At 50.1% G+C, this 21950-nt stretch overlaps 1 protein-coding gene and 1 long non-coding RNA gene across 2 annotated transcripts; one reads left to right on the forward strand and one right to left on the reverse strand.

The window, feature by feature from the left end:
• Positions 1 to 2889: 2889 nt before the first annotated feature.
• Positions 2890 to 21560, reverse strand: EFHD2 (EF-hand domain family member D2). Its single transcript, XM_054009468.1, has 4 exons — positions 21197 to 21560; positions 7887 to 8034; positions 5634 to 5768; positions 2890 to 4978 (listed from the first exon to the last, which is right to left on the reverse strand). Exons 1-4 carry the CDS (start codon positions 21487 to 21489, stop codon positions 4844 to 4846), a joined length of 711 nt encoding a protein of 236 aa, XP_053865443.1. The 5' UTR covers positions 21490 to 21560; the 3' UTR covers positions 2890 to 4843.
• On the forward strand, positions 5708 to 8859 carry LOC128826253 (uncharacterized). Its single transcript, XR_008442823.1, has 2 exons — positions 5708 to 5797; positions 8388 to 8859. It is a non-coding gene; the product is annotated as an uncharacterized LOC128826253 (long non-coding RNA).
• Positions 21561 to 21950: the final 390 nt, after the last annotated feature.

The raw sequence follows: 21950 nt of genomic DNA on the forward strand, positions 1-21950 counted from the left end.
TTCATGGTACCATCAGGGCTGGATGAACCTTTTGTGGGCCCTGGCGCCTGGACCGTGGCCACGCTCCCCCGCTTCACCCCGAGGCCCTGCCCCTGCTTCGCCTCTTCCCCCAGAGGCCCAGCCCACCTCTTGCACGGACTAGGGGGCAGAGAGGAGCGAGCCAGGGGTGGGGCGTCGGGGGCAGGAGAGGCCGAGTGGGGGAGTGGCCTCAGGGCAGAGCACAGGTGGAGCAGGGGGTGTGGCCACAGTCTGGGCACCAGGGCCTCTTCTGATCATGGGCCCGGTGCCCCGGCACCACTAGTGCCATTGTAAAGCCGGTACTGGGCATTATACGGATTGCACCAGCACGGGCTGCACTTTTATCAGGATGTGGAGAGAAGATGGCAGGACTGGGTAGTAAAACTGTCACCAGCACAAATAAACCTAGCATGGTCATAGCCAGCATCACCCCCATTGGTCTCTACTGAATTGCCCCATCTTGGATCGACCCTGCAGAGCACTTTGTATCTCCACCCGGCTCATGCATCTCCTCGTATCTAGTTTCCCACTGCTGTAGCCTCCCAACTCCCTTTCCCCCACGGCTCGTACGCCAGCTCAACCTCTCTCCCAAGTCTATTTCCCTGTTTCCCTTCTGCTTTAGCCCAGCTTTCTTCTCCATCTCGTTTTCTAGGGGAGGCAGGTACCCAATACTCACGGATTTTCAGCTGGCGCTGAGCGACTAATTTCCTTTAGGCTTCTCTGAAAATCTTATCCGCACGAGGAAGCTGGGAGGTTTGGCTTGGCAGCCGCAGGGGATTTTCATGGGCAACTTGCTCATTTCATTACGTTTCAGAAAACATTTCTTAAGGGACGTTGGCGCCATTTCCTCCTTCCCATTCCCCAGGGTCAAGAGCAGGAGAATAAATAGCTGCTGTGATTTAGCTATCCAGGACAAATCCACAGCCACATGGAGATTTTGCTTTCTAGGGGGCTGCTGGTATGAAAGTAGGGTTTGGGCTCAGGAAAATTTCATCTAGGGCTCCCCAGGGCAACGGCCTCCGTTCTGGATCAATGGGTCACTAGCAGGAGGATTAGGGAATAAGTGTTAAGAATCCATTTACTTAGGAACCTAGAGCCAGAATCTAAAATGATCCAGTGGAAAAGCTCTTCTTTTGGCCAGAATTCCACTGGGTCAATTTCTAAGGTCAAGCCTGGACGCAGACATGTGAGATGGAAGTGTTCTACTATATCAGCTAGTCCATTGCCTAGGGGGTTGCACAGGGTAGTTACCTACCTTGTTCTCTAGCTCAGTGCATCTCAGTCTTTCCTGCACCAGGCCCCCAACCCCTTTAAGGGAGCACTAGGGGATCCCCGGCTTTGTCCAGTCCATTTTTAAGTGGTCCCAGTAATGAAGTTTCCATTACTTACCTTGAAGCTGTTACACGATCGAAGATCCACCAGCCGGACAATTTTCCTTATCTTCAGCCTGAGTGTATATTTTCTGAATTTCTTCCCAGGTCTCCTAGTTATTGTTTCCTGTACCACCACATGCTGAGTGGCAACAGGTGGACTCCATGCTTGTAAAATTAAAAACTGCTGACAGAAGTGCTGTAGCCGGCATTCCAGCCATGTGCACACAGACTAGCTTCCTGGTCCCTCCTCCAAACTTCTCCTGCAAATTGTGCTCCTCCCTCAGAGTTCCATACAGCTTCCTACAGCTCCCCGGAAGGTTAGGCTGCTAATCTATGGGCAAGATGATGTCATAAGAATCATATCCCACTCTCAGAAACACATACAAACTCCTGTTGGTTTCAGTGTCTATCTAAGAGCAGAATCTAATCCTAAAACTTCTCTCCATTTTCTAGTCTAGGCTATGGGTCTCAATCAGTGGTTCCCAAACTGGTCTGCAGAGAGTAGCTGGTGATATGGGAGAAGAGGTGTCCATGGGTTTGAGATGTGGTTGTCACTATGAAAAACCTTGGGTGTCACTGGTTTAAGCAGAATTGCCTATTGCAATTCTACACGCTAGGTGGCAGTGTGATTTAATTCTCAAACGGTCAGGTTATTTTTGCAGGGATTTCTTTATTGCTAACATAGTGGCTGGCTGTACAATACTGCAGGTGCATCTTCGGCACTGTTTCCATTTTAAGGGATAGTGACCAGAAGTATTTTTGAGTAATATTTGCTGTCAGCAATGTAGGGGGGAAAAGTATACAGGTCTGTCTCATCTGACGCTGGGGTTACGTTCTGCGCGTACAGCAAAAACCGCGTATAGTCAAAATTCCATTGAGTGTAATGGCAGGTGGAATCGCCCGCACTACAGGAACAGTATTTAAATTGTTATTTTTCTCTCTCTTTTTTTTTGCTGACCGTGCAAAGCTGAATTCACTCATGTTAAATGCACGTAAGATGCGACAGACCTGTATTGCTCTTTGCCACTTGAGTGTCATGCTCAATTTCAAACTGAACCTAGGGAGAGTGCACAGGTCGGGAGCTACACACGTTCACTTGCAACAAAGCTGTATAATCCTATGAGCCAACTATTAACAGTGACGATCCCTATATTGGTAGTGACACCGGAACCATTATTAGACTGAATGGAACTAAACTTCTCTTGACCTCAGCAGAGGGGCAACCTAAGGCTAGATTCCCAAGTGGGACTTAGGTGCTTAAGGTGGCAGTCAAGCACCTAAATCCAACACGTAGGCATCACTGCCATTCACAAAACCACTGCTCTGGAGATGCCCAAGTTTCCACCGGTGAAGTCCCCTAGACGCCTACGTTTCTGCTGCTGCAGCCACCAAAGTCCTGACATCGCTGAGCGATTCGATGCCTAACTCATGCCCAGGCAGAGAATAATAATAATAAATCCCTTTGCATTTGAAATTGACCAGGCATCAGCCACACACATGCATAAGAAATATAGTTTTTATTTTCGTTTAGTTAAAAAAAATAATCGTACCACTGAATGGAAGTAGCTTTTGGAAAAAAAAAAAAAGCAACAACTTTTAAATTCATCTGTATAAACATTGGCTAAAGAAAAGCAGTACGAGAATGGAAGAAACTAATATAATCTTTTAGCAGATAACCATATGAAAAATAATAAAGCCGCTCAATCCACCAATGGGTTTCTTCTTAAAATCTTTTACCAAAATACCGGGTTAGTCTAAAAGCAATCAAGCAATTCATTTTTCATGATGAATATGACAATCTGAATTTTGCATACCAGTGGCATGGATTTTTTTAAACATTTTTTGCAGTAAACATCAACACTTAAATGTCAAGTCTTCTGTTCTCACACTTCACTTCCTCAGCTGAATGACGACGTTAAGGGTTAGTTAGGGCTTTCCATGCTTACAGGCAGGCATAAAACAATTCTATGGGTTTTCATTACAAACACCACTTAGTGCAATGGAGGTTTCTGTGTATTCCAGTTGACCTCGTCATAAATGCAGTTAGAGACATTAGTTAGGTGTATGGTTTCGTTACAAAACCTGAAAGGACCGAACAACGGTGATTAGAGTTTGTCCCTTTCTTTTAAAAAATCACAGTGCATGCAAAAGACATATAAAAGCACTTTTCAGAGAGGTGATTTTCCAGCCTGAATGTTTACTGGTTGTTAAAGAGCCGTAGCTGTATTCAGCAAGTTTCCCCAGCAGGCCTGTGGCTTTCCCCTCATTTTTTGCAGGTGACCAACATGTTTAGGCCCGATACTGAGACATCCCCTGCGTTCGTTCTCCCACCATGGCTCTTTCTGCACAGGGAACCGTGTCTACAAACCAACTGAGATGACACACACAGGATTATGTCAGTGCTAGCTGCATCTTCCAGAACTAGGCTGTGGTTTTTCCCTCAACACCTCGGTATTAAGCGTTTATCAAGCGGGAATGCAGAGAGAGGCAGAGCTTGGGTCTCAAGTCAGCAATATGCCAAGCGACTCCCGGAGGTGCTGTGAGTCCTTAACTCCCACTGCCATCAAAGGCAGCTCAGGGAACTGTCCAGATTGTAAAAAATGGTGTAACCATTTAGGACCAGTCTCTGGTGCTTAGCATCTCACAGAGAGGCAGGCCGGCCCTGCTCAAAATCCACCTTCTCATCCCCACCCCCGGTGAAGGGAGGTGGCCTTGTCCTCATTGTATGGGCACAAAATGTTTTAAACAACACATCCAAGGCCACACAGTGAATCAGTGCCAGGATTAGAACTCAGCGTCCCCAGCTCCTCACCCCACGTTCAGTTGACTGACCCATGCTGCCTTAACGTGGGCTTTCCCACAGATGATTCTTGGAACAGTTTCAGCTACGGGCCTTTAAAGGGACTGATTTAAAGCATTAAGTGGAGAATGTTTCCAGAAGACTACGCGCACTCACAGCCACCTGAGACACTTCTGCACGAGCAGGAAATGCTAATCCAGAGTCCAGTACATTCAGTGCCGGGGGCACAGCCACAGTGCTTATCATACGGTTTGGTTTACAAAATGGTTCACAGCTAGAGAACACACAGGAGTTCAGAGCACATGGAAAGGTTTTTTTCGGTTTTTTTGTTTTTTTTAAAGCAGAGTTACACCTGCAGACGCACATCATCACAGAACAGCTAACAGACCAACGGGAAACGGCTCACCAAGTCTTCACTTGCCCTACTTACAGGGCAAGCAAACAGGATGATAAACAAAACCGTCCCTGAAGGTGGCCCAACAAATCTGGATTCACAGGCAAAAATGTTCTTTAGAAATTGGTCCATTCAACCATCACTTACACAAATCATTCCGGACGTTTCCCAGCCAGCGGTTTGCTCAGCACCTCCTTGGCACTCTGTACCGTGGAAGTCCTTTCCAGGGCTGCCGCCCGCCCCCCGCCCACCCTCTGATCATTGCTTGAAGGCGGACTGTAGTTCCTTAAAAGCGGCTTTCCTCTGTTTCATCTCCTCCGCCTGCTTTTTCTTCTCCTCCTGCTCAGCTTTGATCTCCTCTTCGAAGCGGCTGGCCTCGTTAATAGCTTGGACCTGGAAGTTCAATCGCATTTGGCAAGGGAGTCAGAAGAGCCCACCCCGCAAGGCCTTTGGCAGCAGGATCTCTCACAAAGAGCGTGAGCCAAAGCCCAGCGGAGTCGAAGGGAAACTTTCCACTGATTTCAGTGGGTTGGGGATCAGGCCCTAACAGCGAGGCTTCTAGCCGGCCCCTTGGGCACTACACAGCTACAGGTCACAATCCAACCTCGTCACGTGCGAACCAACAGCACGTGCTGGGCCGCGGCACCTCTGCTGTCCCAGCTGTGATTCAGCAGCCTTGCAAGGAAGAGCAGATGCCACAGGCTGCAAGCCAAGCGCTACCCTTGGGGGCACACAGCTGCCGTTGGCTCACATAGGAAACGCACGGCAACAGGGGTGTGTGTGGGGGGGTGGAGGGGTCATCTGGCTCCAGAGTGGCTTTCTGTAAACCGTAGTGTGACACACACTGGTTATATAAGACATCTGAACACTGGGCACTATGGTCAGAACCATCTACCAGTCCTGGCACACATGTTACCTACCCACGCTTTACCTTGTGATAATGGAACACGCCCTCATGTTCTCCCTCCCCTCCCCGCCATCAGGTATTCCCCCATCCCCCTCCTAGCTGCGCTAAAATGACTTCAAGTTGTATTTTTTTCCCCCTTACTTTGGCCTCGAAGAAGCTTTTGGCCCCTTTCACGCCCTCCGTGGAGACGTCGATCTCCGAGAGCCGTGCTAAGGCGTGAAGCCCGCTGTCTTCCTGCAATTCGCCCGCCGCGGCTTTGCGGAAAATCAGGAGAAACTGTCAGAGGGAAGAGGCACAACATTGTGGTAAGTGGAACTAGGCTGGAGGGCCTAAGAGAATAATCTTGAGAAGTAAGACTTGCTGCCCTGTGTTATTTATTACTGAGCAAGGTCAGGGCCCCACTGCGCTAGGCGCTGTGCAGACACATAGGACAGTCTCTGCCCTGAAGAACGTACACCATCTCCACCGCCGAAGAGGAGAAGGAAAAGCTGAAGTGACTTTCCCAAGGTGTCACAAGCCAGCAGTGGCAGAGCTGGGAGACGCCAGGTCTCCTCAGTCTTGGCCCAGTGTCTTGGCCACTGGGCCTGGCCAGATACAAAACATTCAGGGTCAGTTGTATCAAGCACAAGAGCGCATGGTAGGAGATTGCCGTGTAACCAGGAAAGACGGGAAGCTGACAAGTTAGACACTGAAAATTAGGTCATTGGGCAGCATTACCATCTTATTTAGCGACTGTAGGACCAAACACCATGAATATTCATCTTGTGAATGATTCTGAGCTGTATCACATGTCTGCTGCACATCTGCTCATTAGTATTTTAAGGGCAAGTGCCAAGATAACTGCATAGAGCAAGCCAGCATGAATGCCAGACGCTCAGGCTTGCATGCAGCCACGTCCCTCACAGAGAATGAAGGCCCTGGCAAGTGCCTGGAGAGTGCGTAAACCAGGAAGATGTAATGCCATTAGCAGCCAGGCAAAGTAATGCACTCACGCCTCACTTCTCTTTTTGGAAGGGGATCTCAGCTGATCTGCAGAGGCTTCATTAAGACGCCCCAAGAGCGGAGTGCTTTGGCACGGATGCTGTTTACGGCAGCAAGCAGCCCGTCTCCCACAGGAAGCATGTTTAGAGCGATGCTATCCCGAGGGAGCGCCAGGGTCTCTGTGCAGTCAGCGTAACTCCCTGGAAATCTCCCGCAAGGAAGGAAGGCTTTTAAATGCAAGGGGCTGCGTGTCCGCATGAGTGTCCTACCCTGGGGCTGAGACTCAAGGCTGGAGAGACCGAGAGATCTGCAGGAATGCAGCAACCTAAACACGACTGGCCCATTAGACTTACCCCTTATTCAGATAGCCCAGCAAGAGTGCACAGTGCTTCATAGGCGGAGGAATAGATTAATGCCGGCCAGGAGCTTACAATCTAACAGACATAGCGATCCTCCCCTGGGTGGGGCGTCCAGAGGGGAAGACATTCTGGGGAGAGCAGGTTTAACGGTTTCTTATATTATCCTAGACAAACCCCAGAGCAGAGATCGATGCCAGCCAGATGCTAGGCCAGAGTGTCGAGAGGGGGTCTGAAATGAGGACAGCGAGGATGTGTGATGCAAAGGGGGAAAGGAGGATTTTGTAGGTGAGATGGGCAACATAGGCAAAGGCATAAGTGGAGGGCGGAAAGGAAGGGCACAGAAGTATCAAGGCAATAGCAGAATTAGGGATGTAAATATCGGTTAAAAAATTAACCGGTTAAACGGTTAAAATTATATCAATTACAGCCCAGCGTTGTGGCCTCCAGGTTGAAGTTGCCAGCTGTAACACTGCCTGAATGCAGTTTCTCTGGCATTTAAGCACAAGCGTCTCCCCAGGACACAGCTGCTATAGACATTTATACAGGGCACGTGTTGAATTCTCCTGCCTTCGACTGGGAGGCCATTCCCTTAGGGCTGTGGCAGGAGAAACAGGCTGGTGGATCTGGAAACAGACTCACCCCACCCTGACTCCAAGCTGACCCAGATCTAGCCCTCTCAAGCATTTCTAACACACCCATCACCATGATATCTACATCCTTTTACAGGACCCTAGACACATCAGAAGTGCTTTTAGCCAGCTACTTTCTAGGGCAAAAGCCAGTCTTGCTGAATGTGCATAGCACAGATATTCAGTGGTGGAGGGCTCGGAGGCACATGCAGCGTGATTAGCTATACACTGTAACCGAGGGTACAAAGATCACCGTGGAGCAAGTGAAGGAGCAGTTGTCCTGCCACGGCAGAGAAGAGAAAGATCTAAAAATCTCAGTATCCCCGGAGAGGAGCTGGTGCTTCCATGGATCGGGCACACAAACCAGGATGGGCATACTGTCCTGGAGCACTCGCCCTGATACTGCTCACTAGAGAAGACCTTACCTCCCGGAAGCTAAGTTTGCCGTCAAAATCTTCGTCTACTTCTTTGATCATATTTTTCAGCCCAAGGTGCGTTTGTGATGCTCCTAGTTTTTCCATCATTAGCTTCAATTCCATCAGGTCAATGAAGCCATCTTTCCCCGCGTCATACCTAAGAGACAGAAACAATAACTACAGAGACCAGCTTCCCTTCAGAAGTAGCTATTTCAGATCCTGTGAATTTGCCTCTGTCTTATCAGCATTCTTCTAGACGGCCCTGTCCTATACTCCCCGTCAGTGCTGCCTTTGCAAGCCCATCTGTACCATCTCTCTACACCGTGGATTCATCAAATACCATGGAGTCAGTGGAACTCAGGGACTTCAGTATCAAATGATCAGGCCTCTCCCAGTAAAGCTAAATGTTAGCTTAGCTAAAGTCTTAGCTGTCATCCTCTGTGGGCAGCAGACACTAGAGGGAGACATGATCACACATTATGGGTGACATTTACCTTCCTCTCCCCACAGGGCCAAGCAGGAGGGGCATATATAACATATGAAGAGTGAAATCTACCTCCGTATAGGAGACCAGGAGAAGTGATGCACAGAGATAGTACTGACCCTCTGATGCTTCACTACAGCCCCTCCTGAACGGCTAGTTCTCAATCAAAAAAGAAACGGGACTCCGCAGAGCTTCATTCCAGCTGGCAGAGAGTGAATCGAAGACCTTTGCCTAGAGCCCCTGGCCTGGGATTGAACGACTCACCCAGTGAATGCAATCCCCTTCCTGCTCAGGACCCTGAAGCTCTAACTTTCAGTTCCCTCTCCAGGAACACAGCACACACACGGTAAAAGCAGCTACAGTTATTGACATTAGATCCTGCTTAGGAAGCGGATCTACTGCCCAATGGTACAATTTCCCCACTGTACAAAAGCCGACCAGGCGAATACCACAGCAGGAAGTTTGCAGCCCAGAATAAAATAAGTGCTTAAAATCATAGATCTGCCTTTGTCTCTTAATGGCCTACCCCCATGCACTATGCAGCCTATTGTCACCGAGTACAAATAAGAGTTAAGGTACAGCTCAGCCCTTCCATTCTACTTAGTGGGTGAGTCTGTTTGCTTTCCAGCCTCCGATCCAGGCAATAGCGGGAGCTTATCACAATGTCCACAAAGAACGCCATGCTAAGGACAAAGACCAGACTCTGGGTGGGTGCGGAAAGAGCACGGGGACATGCCAACCCGAATGGGGCAAGGCAGGAAGCAAAAACAGGATGCATTTCAACACCGCGCCACTGATTGTACAGAGTGCAATGGCTTGCAAACAGACAAGGACAAAGCAAACAAAGGAGGAAATTACAGGGTTGGCTGTGGGGGTTTTTGCACCATTAAAATATTCCTTCTACTTATTGTTCCAAAAATTGTACAGGGGGCATAAACAAAACCAGAACTTACTACAGCAGTCACTCTAAGACAAGACTCGGGGCAGCCCTAGAAAGTGAGCAGAAGTTCGGGTAATGTGCCATCACCTCCTTCAGCAGAGATTCCAAGGCCAGAAGGGACCACTGATCATCCAGTCTGACCTCCCATATAGCACAGGGCAGGGAACGGCCCCATGATCATTCCTAGAGCAGAGCTTATAGAAAAACACCCCATCGTGATTTTAAAATGGTCAGTGATGGAGAATCCACCATGAGCCTTGGTTAATTATCCTCACTGTCAAAAATGTATGCCTTATTTCCGGTCTGAATTTGTCTAGCGTCAACGTCCAGCCATGGGATTATGCGTTAACCCTTTCTCTGCTTGATTTAAGAGCCCATTATTAAATATTTGTTCCCCACGCAGAGATTTATCAAGTCACCTTTTTAACCTTCTCTTTGTTAAACTGAACAGATTTAGCTAAATAGATGGAATGGCAGCACATTGGCAGTCTCAGAACACTCTGTAACAAGCAATGGCTCTTAAACGGCTTGGGGGAAGCGAGGGAGAGAGAATTGGCACCAGCCTCCAGGCCTGGCAGCTGAACTGGGAATATCAGACATGCAGAGCCCAGCTGTAAGAGACGTCTTACAGATCTCCAGCTGGTGGCTTCAGCCTGTTACAGACACATCTTTATGGAGCTTGGCGGCTGCTCTCCAAGTTGAGTACTCTCAGGAGCAGGACTTTTGTTTCCCACTCTGAAGAAGAGATGGCACATTCAGGTATGAAATTAGCTACCGGGACGGGAGGAAAAGCAATTAAGAATCTGCACATTCTAGGAAAGCCTCTTCACCCCCTCAGCATGCAGATCTTCCTGGTGAGGTGTATAAAACCTTCCTGTTAAAGAAATGAACAGTGGAAACCACACACCTCCCTAGAGGCTTATGATATTGTGAGGTTTTAGATGAAGATCTGGTTCCTCTAAAGTCTCCCAGGTCAATGAATCAGCATGTATTTAAAAATAGTAGCCAAAACGTAGATAGCCAGGATGTGGCTGGAAGGACCTAGTATCGAATCTCATCACCAGGCATGTACCAATGGACCTCAAAACACGCTCAGTCTCCTCTCTTAGTTTCATCTCTGGCTAGGCATTCTCTGTAACTAAGGAGTGCATAAAGAGACATGAAGTTTTATCATCCTCAGATGCAGCCCCCCAATTCACGCTGCAAGAGCTCCGTGGCTGCAATTACTGGTACCAGTGTTGCTTATGATCCACTGTGTCCTGGCCCAGGGTTTCCCCATAAGGACGCCCAGGGTTCCCCATAAGGATGCTGATACTCCACTATAATAATAGTCAAGGTTCATGGTGAACATGCCCCATAAATCCCATCACAGAACACGGTTGTGCTGAACGTTTATAGCAAGCATTAAGATGAGACAGGCCGCGCTTTGGTGGCTTACTCAAGATGGCTTTGGGTGTGTTTCAAAACCACCGGAGGCATGCGTGAGACCACTAAAGGCACCCGAGAGTGTCTTTTTATAGCATCTAGTTTTACTTTTGACTTAAATGAGATTGGTTTGCAATGGTATTCGAGCCCTCCAGGATACATCCAAGCGCTCCATTTGCTCACCGCTCTCGGGGCTTAGAATGCACTTGCACTAAGCATTACCAGCCCCACTAAAAGGCTCCCTGCGGGGGGGGGGGGGGGGGGGGGGGGGGGGGGGGGAGAGTGGATGCTTTTCGAATGACACTTCTGTGTTATTTCTGAAATGAATACTCCAGATGCTTTTCTCCCCAGTGAAGCGTGCACCACTTCAGCTAAAGAATTTGTTGCAGTACGAGAGGAGCTTTTCCAGGTAAATCTTGCCACCGCTACCAAGCATGGAAGATTGGTTTGAGACCTGTGCCTTGATAATCCCCCTTCAACCTCAGCAGGTCATCTAGTCCCACCCCGTGCTCAAAGCAGGATCAACCCCAACTAAATCATCCCAGCCAGGGCTTTGTCAAGCCGGGCCTTAAAAACCTCTAAGGATGGAGATTCCACTACCTCCCTAGGGAACCCATTCCAGTGCTTCACCACCTTCCTAGTGAAATAGGGTTTCCTAATATCCAACCTAGACCTCCCCCACTGCAACTTGAGACCATTACTCCTTGCTCTGTCATCTGCCACCACTGAGAACAGCCGAGCTCCATCCTCTTTGGAACCCCCCCTTCACGTAGTTGAAGGCTGTTAACATATCCCCGCTCACTCTTCTCTTCTGCAGACTAAACTAGCCCAGTTCCCTCAGCCTCTCCTCGTAAGTCATTAACACATCCCAGGCACATTTCACTAAACACCTGGTGACTGACAGAGTAGATCCCAGCAACATCAGGCAGGAATTTCTCCATCTCCTTGAACTGAATTGTTCAGGACGATTTATAGGTTTGATCTGGACGATCGCGGCACCTCGCACAGGTCTCCCAGCACTGCTTGATAGTTCCCCCTCAGTGGTTCTCTCACTTACTTAGCATTTTTCCATCTTCAAAGCCCTTTGCAGACATCCTCCCAACACCCTTCTGGGACAGGAAGATATTCTTACAGGTTTATGGATGGGGAGAAGCCCGTGGTCAGAAAGCTGAGCTCAGAACTCGGGAATTCCTGGCTCACCATTAGAGTTGGTAATTCAATGATCTGGAGCGGGTAGCCCCGATTTCGGAAGTACTGAACCTAGCAGCCCCACTTGCTTCAAGATAGTACAAAGGGTGGGGTTTGTAGAACCAGCAGGTCAATGTCTGGTCTACAAAAATGAAGCCGGAACAGGCGGATTTAGAGTTAGTGGGGCCCTGTGTGCAGCTTCATTTTCGGGGCCCACCCCCGGGGACCCAGTCAAGAAAAATAACATTGTCTCTTATCTCCCCCACCATTTTTCATTCTTTTTTTCTTTATCCTCCTCCTGTATTATAAGTAATGGGAAGTAAATGAAAATAAAGTGAGGTACCTTGATTGGGGCAGGGGGTTGGGGGGCAGGAGGCAGGCTCTGGGAGGAAGTTTGGGTGCTGGGGGCAGGCTCTGGGCTGGAGCAGAGGGTTGGAGTGTGGGAGGGGGTGAGGGCTCTAGGAGGAAGTTTAGGTGTGGGGTGCAGGCTGTGGGAGGGGTGCAGGAGGTGGGCAGCGCTTACCTCAGACGGCACAGCTCCCAAAGCAACCGACATACACACCCTCTGTCAGCGACTCCTAAGTGGGGGGAGCTAGGGGGTCTCCATGCACCGCCTCCCGCAGGCGCCGCCCCCGCAGCTCCCATTGGCCGCAGTTCTTGGCCAATGGGAGCTGCGGAGTCGGCGCTTGGGGCAGAAGCAGCGCACGGAACCCCCACCCCCACCCCTTCAGGGGCCGCAGAGACATGCTGGCTGCTTCCGGGAGCAAAGCAGCATGGAGGGAGGGAGGGAGGGAGGCAGTGTGGGCAGGGAGATGCCTTAGCCCTGCTGCTGGCAAGTCTCTGCATGCCCCTTGGGGGGGAAGGGGAGCAGCGGGTCTCTGTGCATTGCCTGGGGCGGGGGCAGCCTTTGGAGTGGACTCTTCCCCCTCCCCCCCCCACCAAGGGCGCGCAGAAACTTGCCAGCAGCCAGCCACTTCCGGGAGCAGCATGGTACCACCGACTACGGCATGCAGGCAGCCGGGACTCGGGGGCAGGTTGTCAGGTATTTGTCCTGCATTTTGGGATGCCCCTCTGTTGTTGGGGGCCCCGTGCCACCGCATGGTTTATTTCACGGTACATCCGCTCCTGAGCCGCAAAACAGATCAGATGGGGGAGGCGGGGAAAGAGTTTAATCTTCCAATTTGCCAGGGTTGCAAACAAGCCTTGTACAGCATTGGAAAGATGGAGCTCGCTGCTTCCCGGGGATACCCAACGCTCTCCGTTAGACACAGCGCGCCAGGAAGCGTCCCTTAAATCTCTGCCTGGCCCCTCAGACGAGCAGAGCCTTTCTGGCACTGGCCCAGGGATTAACAGAGCAAAGGCCTTGGATCAGGGTAATTTCCGGTCCTGAAAGCGAGATCTGAAAATGCTCCAGGCAATTCTCATAATTGTGCTTAGGAATTTGGGGATGGAAAGTCTCAGCTGTGCCTTGTCTGATCCTGTGTGAGCAGAGATCTGCTTTTGAGTCCCGGCTGCCAGCGGGGGGCAGCTCGCGATACCCGACGCCCACGCTGCTAGCCGAAGTGGAGAGCTACCTTGCAGCACAAACAAAGACAGTCATTTTACACCTTTATCGGGAGCTAGCACGGTGAGTAACGGGCGGTGGGCCAACATTCCAGACTGCCTCCCATCAAGTATCTTGCCTGCAGAACAGGCATCCAGCCCCAACTTGTGCCCTCCGCTGCCAGAGGACAACGCTCCCCCCACTGAGCAGAAGAGAGGAGCGCGTGGGGCTGCCCCGACAGCCGTCTCTCTGCTCTATTCATTACGGACAACTTAGCGTAACTCATGACTTCACCACTTGTGTGTGGAACACTCTGCCCTGCACGGGAAGGCCCAAAGATCCCCCTGGTGTGTCTCCAGCCTCTCTGGCTGTGAAATCAGACCCGTGAAACACAGACCCGGGGATAGGTCCCCACCCCCAAGGAACCCACCAGTTGTGCTGGCTCCAGAGGTGGCAGCAGAGGGTCCGGTTTCTCCATTGCAGGGCGCTGAACAGAACCATTTGATTCCTCTGTTCAGAATTCTTTGACGCAGCCCCTAGAGAATTAGTGATCCACATTGCTGGGATCCTCGAGCTACTGCAGTGACTTGTGCGTTGGAGAGGGTGGGCACAGCGAAGAGATTCCCAGACAGACGTGTATCCCTTGGCTTCGCTCCTCCAAGAATGCCTAAAAGGGCCAGGCCAGGCTCGCCTTGCAGGGAGGGGTCAGCCTCGCCCTCCCCTCCCTGCCACAGTAGCTCCAGAGAGGATCAGCTGGAGGGCAGTGCCCTGGGGCCACCTCAGCTGCTGATTCTGATCCTAGTGTTTAGCACCCAGCAGGAAAATTGGGCTCTTAGATGTGGGCCAGTCAGCACCCCCACTGCCCTCAGAGCGCAATGGTAGAGGGACTTCTCGGCGCTATCCAGCTGCAGGAATCCGGCACTTCGCCACCCTCAGCAAAGAACCGGCGATCCGGAAAACATACCCATGCCCATGTCCACCTGATCATTTCCTTTCTTCCACCAGGAAACACCACAGATTGGTCCCACCTTGTTAGTTACCGCAAGCAAGACTCTCTTCCCTCTGGGGGAGGGGGGGAGAAGTTGTGTTTAGGCTCTGCAACAAGCAGCCGCTGTAATCGCAGCTAGAGGGGCCAGATCTGGGGCCGCGTAAGGCGTGCCTAGCAGCTCTGAAGCTGTCACGCGCGGGGAGCAGAGGCTTCTCACAGTGCAGAGCCGATAACTGATCCAGCCTGTGACTCAGGGGTGCAATTTGCTTTGGTAGCAGCAATGGTTCTCTCCGGAAGGGTGACCGGATGTCCCGATTTTATAGGGACAGTCCCGATTTTGGGGTCTTTTTCTTATGTAGGCACCTATCACCCCCCACCCCATCCCGATTTTTCACACTTGCAGTCTGGTCACCCTAGTTCTCTGACCTCTCACGCCACATGCTCTGTGGACCCTCCTACTAGAGTAGAAGAAAGGAAGTTCTCATGGAAGCCTGGATACATTGGGTTGAACATGCAGTTGATGACAAAGCCAGCCTGGGAGGAAAAACAAAACAAAACAGCTTCTCTCTGGACTGGATTCTCACCAAACAGCAACAAATACAGCTTCAATTCAGCACCTGCCTTGAAGATCCCACCCTGAATTAAGGAAGGGGGAAATAGAGGCATGTCCTTAAGTTATTCTAGGGATCCATTTTAACTTCAGTGTGTTAGCCTGGGCTATAGAGCAAATCTCCCCTCTCGCTAGCCCAACTCACGCTTTGCGAGCCAGGGCTGGTAGCCGCTCTCTGGCTGAAAATCCCGCCGCCCTCAGTTCCTCCTCTTCCCCAAATCAGTGGGGTCAATTCAATGCAGCATTTCAACAGAGCCTCTGTCTGGGTAACATTAAATATACCCTGTGGATGAATTATTGCAGTGTTGCAAATTCCCACTGCTTCCTAACTTGGAAAGGGGGATTACCTCTCCTGGAGACAGGCTTTAATTGTGCTCCTAATCGCTGGCTAAGTGGTAAATGACCCCATTATTAGCAACCTCAAAAGAAGCATCATTAGAGCATTTGTGTGTCAGAAGGGTCAGTCAACGGCCCCTTCAAATTCTTTGCTAGCGAGCTCTTCCTGCTTGCCTTACTTAAGTCTTCCCCAGTTCTTTGCCTCATTAAACAGGACCATCCCAGGAACCCTTCATAATTTAAAACAGCTATGTTTACCAGTTTGGCGCCAACAGATCTAATAAGGATTTGGCCAGACAAAGAGGACAAGGCCGAACTATGTAAAAATCAGGCTCCTAGTTAGAGACAGCATTGTCTTTGCCTTGGTTTAACCCCAGTCGCACTGCGTTCTCTCTGCTGGCACCAACCACGCAGGATTTTTAGAAGTCGGGACGTAAAGCCGGTGTAGATGGAATCTGGCCGATTCCAAGATTCTAGACTCTTGGAAGTAACGGGGCTGCAATCAGAGGTGCTGGATAGGAAGGGATGGACAGTTTCTCTCTCTGAGGAAGAAGTATCCCCCAATCTGCCAACTCCTTTCAGGAAGAGAGCACAGCGCAGAATTCAGCCACATCTAGCAGTATTTGGTCTGACATTATATATTATACTGTAGGCAAACAAGTTCTGATTAGATCTCTGCCACAGCTAGTTCAGGGAAGAGAGATGACTAAGTATGTAACTGACCTATACTATAGAAGCAGATGACTGTATTTCCTGTGTCTTTCTAAGCCTCTCGTTCTATGGTCTCCTTATAAAAATACTTAATTGCTGTAGCAGAGAGAAACACACACACCCAAGAGACTGCAGAAAGCAGTGAGCTCGTTTCACATTAAGTTTAAAGGTATTTGCAACTTACTGAACTAAATGCAAGTATGTTGAGAGCAAGGTGGCCTTTTAAGCAGCAGCTAATAAATGCAGAACCAAAAATACACCCCAATGGGGGTAGAAGAGGAACAGCCTGCAAGCACGTAACGGAGGAGAAAAGCAGAACTAGAAAAAAACAGCACTGAAGGAAGAGAAGTAAAACCTCTAAAGCAGGAACAAGCGAACACAGCTTTGGAGGTGGACTGACTTTAATCTTTACCTATGTGGTTCTGGTGACTAGGAAGGAGAAATAAGAATATAAAATAATTTAAGGCTAACCCTTTTGTTCTTTAAAAGGTTAGGGGAGAAGCAGAACTTAACAGAGGGATATTCATGGGCAGAGCATTACTTCTGCAACCTTTTCATTTTACAAGGTGTTTTAATTGTTACTTTCCCTTCTGGACATCTACAAAAATGCCTTAAACTGACTTAGGAAGTGGGGAGGGCGGTTAAAGTCAGGGTCCTCTAGGTCAGTGTTTCTCAAACTGGGGCCGCCGCTTGTGTAGGGAAAGCCCCTGGCAAGCCGGGCCGGTTTGTTTACCTGCCCCGTCTGGAAGTCTGGCCAATCGCGGCTCCCACTGGCTGCGGTTCGCTGCTCCAGGCCAATGGGGGCTGCTGGAAGCAGTGGCCAGTACGTTCCTCAGCCCGCGCCGCTTCCAGCAGCTCCCATTGGCCTGGAGCAGCGAACCTCGGCCAGTGGGAGCTACGATCGGCCGGACCTGCGGACGGGGCAGGTAAACAAACCGGCCCGGCCCATCAGGGCTTTCCCTGAACAAGTGGTGGCCCCAGTTTTGAGAAACACTGATCTAGGTTCTGTTACACACACACACAACCACACACACACACAACTGAGCTTTGCAAGCTCTGCCACAGGCCGGCACAGCTACACTACAAGAGATTAAAATCTCATTTGGTTCTGAGCAAGTAGCAATTTGCTGAATTCAATGCAACATCTAAGCCACTGTCTGAGGGCTTGATCCAAAGACCAAGGAAGTCAACGAGACACTTTCCCTTGACCAGCTCTGAATCACATCTCGGGTTAATACCCTGAAAGGGAAGCAGGAGGAGGGAGAGAGAGAGAATGAGAAACAGTCTGTTCAGAAGGTTTTAAAAACGAAGAACAAGGGAGATCACACATAGTAGATTACAAAGCAGCTAATTACAAAATGCATAGGCAATGCTAGGAGATCTCAGGACCCAGACCGGTAACCCTTACTCACATGAACTGTCCCAATGATAATGAAAAGTGAGCTCTGGAAACCTTAATACAAACACACATTTAGAAACTGAATGCCTCGTGCTATGATTAATCACTTCCCTAACACTGCGGTGGCCTTGGGCACTAGTGCACCTCGCTTCCTCCTGTTCTCTAACTGTGACATATAACAGTTTAGTCTCCCGTGGGCTCTGGTGCTTTGGTTTAGTTTTGGTTGTTGGGTTTAGTGGGAGGGTGCTGGGTGGTGTCGGTGGCCTGTAATATACTGGAGGGAAGACTAGATGAGCCGATTGTCCCTTCTGATCTTGAACTCTGTGACTCTTTGATTCCACTAGGATCCTGGGGTGAGTATACATCTCAGGCCTCAATGGAGAAAAACTTCCCACAGACCCTCATAGTTTATCTACCAAATATCTAACACAATCAGAACGGGGGCAGTCTTGTCACTGAAAAAGGCATCTGTGGCAAAAGAGGAGCAGCAAATTCATCTATGTCCGTGAGAAAATCTTCAGCAAACAAGTCAGATTCAGAGAAACTAACACAAGACTTTGACAGGGATTGCCACTGCTCTAGTTTTCATCAATATATAGACAATACAGGCAAATCCAGAAAGTAACTTGAACTTGTGTTCTGGCTCCCTGGATTTGCCAGTGGTTTTGGGATTTGGAATTCTCTAGATTTTGCTAGTTCTCCAAGTTATGCCAGCTGCACTGGCTTGATACATAAGAATGCAATTTGCTTTGCTTTACTCTGCAATCTAGCCTTACAGCTCCCACACAGACTCTCATTCCTCATGCCGCAGCAAAATGCTCGGAAGTGTGTTCAACTAAGTCACATTAGAACAAATGAGTCGAGTATGTAGAAACTGCTCACTCCGTAGTTCTGTAATCAGAAGTAGGCGTTACAGCTGGGCCAGAATATGGCCAGACACAGCTTTTGGCCAACAATGCAGCATTTCCTCGTTTTAGACTGCAACATACAATGCCTATCCCTGAGCAGTGCGTTGTACTCCAATTTTAAAAGAACAAACACAGGTCAGAACTGGTCCAAAATTAAGATCTCTGTAGCCAGGAAAAATGTAAGTTTCAGCAGAGAAAGATTAACCAACCCCAAACAAACATTCCAAAACCCTGCAGCAGAACTATCACAGGGCAAAGTATCTGGAAGTGAAATTGACTAGGAACTTACTGTAAACAAAAGTATAACTGGTCCATTTTTAATGTCCAAACAGAAAAACATTAAAAAAAACCCATCATAAGGAAAAGGTACTTAGTCAAACAAAGCGTTTCCAGTATAATTTCAGATTTTGTAACAGATGAGGAAATGTGTTTTTTTCCCCCAATAACATCTCCCTTCGTTCCATCACTGCATTTATTTTAAATCAGTGTCAGAGTTTAAAGCCAGAAGGGACCATGAGATCATCTCCTCTGACCTTCTGTATGTCACAGGCCATTAAAATTCACCTACTTACTCCTGTGTGGAGCCCAATTAAGAGCTTATGGACCAATGGCCTGAACAGCCTTATGGTTTTTTAGTGCAGCCTTTCTAGTTAACACACACAAACTCTCTAAATATTTGTTCCTAGACTGGCTTAGCTAAACACTGTTTAAATAAATGGCTAACAACATATGTTATGTCTCAGCGGGATGCTAATTTAAAATAGTTGAGCAGGAAAGGTCAGGATTTAAAGAGCAATGACAGGCCCTTATATTGATGGCAGTAACATACACAGAGCAGCATCCTTTCCACCCTGTTCCTACCTATCGAAGCCAATAGTAAAACTCCCAGCAGTGGTGCAAGATTGGGACCTGGAAGCATTACACAATTGACCAGGCGCATTATGGGATTTTTCCCCTTTGCTTTGAAGCATTTGGTGCTGGCCAATGCCAGAGGCAGGATACCAGACTACACGGCCCATTAATGTGATCTGTATTCCTGGAATTTTAACTTGTTACACTGAGAAGGTAATAAGAATGAGGAGGACTTGTGGCACCTTAGAAACTAACAAATTTATTTGAGCATAAGCTTTCGTGGGCATCCGATGAAGTGGGTTTTAGCCCATGAAAGCTTATGCTCAAATAAATTTGTTAGTTTCTAAGGTGCCACAAGAACTCCTGGTTCTTTTTGCTGATACAGACTAACACGGCTACTCCTCTGTAACCTGAGAAGGTAATGTTTGAACATCAAGTTATATATAAACCGGTTTTTACAGAGGAGATCCAGTCTATTTTACTTATTAATGTTGCAGCTTGTAACTTAACCCATAGTCTGCAGAATTCTTATGTTTCCAGAAGATCAAAAGTTATTTTTCTTTTCAGTTTCCATGAGAAATTTCTACAACTCTAAGGTTTATTCTCTGATAGTCGCCGTTAGTGACTAGTGATAACTTATTTGAAGCATGCTAGTACAGTAATTGTCAGAGCGCGAGCCTCAGGAGGGACTGAATGGAGACCAACCGAAAAGAGGAATACAGCAGAAATTAATAGAGCAGGAAGTGTTGCTCTGATGTGTGAAATTTATTGCCATGTCAGGTTTTTCTAAAAGTTGCCTCTTATACTCTAACTCTACTAAAATGAGCAATGTCTGCAAAGCATAACGCCACAGGCACGGCCTGGTTTGTTGGGAAGAGATAGAAGGATTTTCTTGTTAAATCCAAAACGAGAGCAAGTCATCTCCAATTCTGGAAGCAGAACTTACACACACGCACACCACAAAAAAAGGAACAAGATCTCCTAAGCTTTAACTATTACAAAAGCAGCACTGGGTATTATCGCAGCATGCAGCAGAAATGCTAATCACCCTCACACCACTAGCCCTTCTTGTGCAGGGTCAACTTCTTCTGCAGATATCTGGAGGCTTCACACCTTTGCCAGACTCACTTAAGAGGAGAGGGGAGTTTGTGCAGATATCTTTTCCCTCTTCTATCCACAGGCACCTTGCACACCCTGCTTTAAATCAAAAGCCCACCCTCTCTAATGCAGCTAGGTCTAGCAGTCTTTTGGGGGAGGAAAGGGGGAAATCCTCATGCTCCTAATGTAACCATTCCTACTCCCCCCAGTGTCACATGGCTGTGATCTCAAAGCCTGCCAGAAGCAAGCAGAACCACCCCCCACCCCACTTGTGCATAGGTCAGTGATGCCCCACGGGGCAGATTAGTGTCCCGGGGAAACTCTCCCCCAAGACAGAGTTTGTTCTTCACCTGGGGCAGGCGATGAGGATGGGTAAGCGGGTGGATTTGCTCCCCAGGAGAGGAAGGAAGGGGGCTGGATTCCCCCCAACCAGAGGTTGATCCACCAGGAAAACAAGTCTCTCTCCTCAGAGAAAGAAGGGCTGGGGAGGAGGATCTCCACCCAGTACTCGGTGTTTGCAAGTGGCTCCATCCATGCCCTGTCGTGTATGGTTGGGGGGATCCCCTTCTCCCCCAGCACCGAAGGTCCCCCCCACCCCCGGGCTTTAGAGGGGTCACATTCCCGGTCCCCAGACCCGGCTGCCGGGGGAGCTGCTCAATTCCTCGGTCCTCCTCTCCCCTGGCATTCACTGCACCACCTTACATGGCCCCCGACCCACATGCGCCCCGGGCGCCCCCTGCCTCCCTGTGCCCCACGGTGCCCCCTTGCCCGCCCCGCGCCCCCCCCTGCCCCGGCCGCCCCCTGCCCGCCCCGGCCGCCCCCGGCCCGGGCACTCACTGCCGGAAGAGACGCTCCATGTCGCGGATCTGCCGGCGGGAGAACTCGCGGAACTCGGTGTAGGGGTTAAAGACCTTGCGGCCGCCGCCCGGCGAGAGCTCCCCGCCGCCCTGGTTGAGCTCCGTGCGCCGCTGCAGCTTGGCGCTCAGCTCGCCATCCGCGCCGCCGCCCAGGGGCTCCGGGCCGTCGGGCTCGGGCTCCGCCGCCTCCCCGTTCTGCCCCTCGGGCCCGCCGCCCTCCTCCTCGAGCTGCAGCCGGCGGCCCAGCTTGCTGGCCAGCTCGTCCGTGGCCATGGTCCCGGCGAGCCCTGGGCGCGGCGCCTGGTGCGGCCGAGACTCTGCAGCGGCGGCGGCGGCGACTGGCCCAGCTGATTAGCCGGCCCCGCCCCCCCGCGCCCGCCACTGACTGACAGCGGGGCCCGGCGGCGGGACCGACCCACACCGCAGCCCGGGGGGCGGGGGCGGGACTCGGGGGCGGTAGGGGCAGGCAGACCGGGCTGGTCGGTGCACAGGGCAGGACAGACAGACAGGAGGGGCAGGCTGGGCAGGACAGGGGCTGGGGCACAGGACAGACAGGTGAGGTTGGTGCACAGTGCAGGACAGACAGACAGGAGAATCTGGCTGGACAGGACAGGGGCTGGGGCACAGGACAGACAGACAGGAGGGGCAGGCTGGGCAGGACAGTGCAGGACAGACAGACGGGAGGGGCAGGCTGGGCAGGACAGGGGCTGGGGCACAAGATAGACAGACGGGGC

Source organism: Malaclemys terrapin, chromosome 19 (genome assembly GCF_027887155.1).
Source record: "Malaclemys terrapin pileata isolate rMalTer1 chromosome 19, rMalTer1.hap1, whole genome shotgun sequence".
Taxonomy (NCBI): Eukaryota; Metazoa; Chordata; order Testudines; family Emydidae; genus Malaclemys; species Malaclemys terrapin.

Excerpts from the sequence above, each read along its gene's own strand:
- EFHD2 (XM_054009468.1), bottom strand. The coding sequence starts at position 21,489 with ATGGCCACGGACGAGCTGGCCAGCAAGCTGGGCCGCCGGCTGCAGCTC. Across the intron at positions 8,035-21,196 it reads ATGGAGCGTCTCTTCCGGCA|GTATGACGCGGGGAAAGATG; the intron begins GTGAGTGCCCGG and ends TCTGTCTCTTAG. Across the intron at positions 5,769-7,886 it reads GCAAACTTAGCTTCCGGGAG|TTTCTCCTGATTTTCCGCAA; the intron begins GTAAGGTCTTCT and ends TCCCTCTGACAG.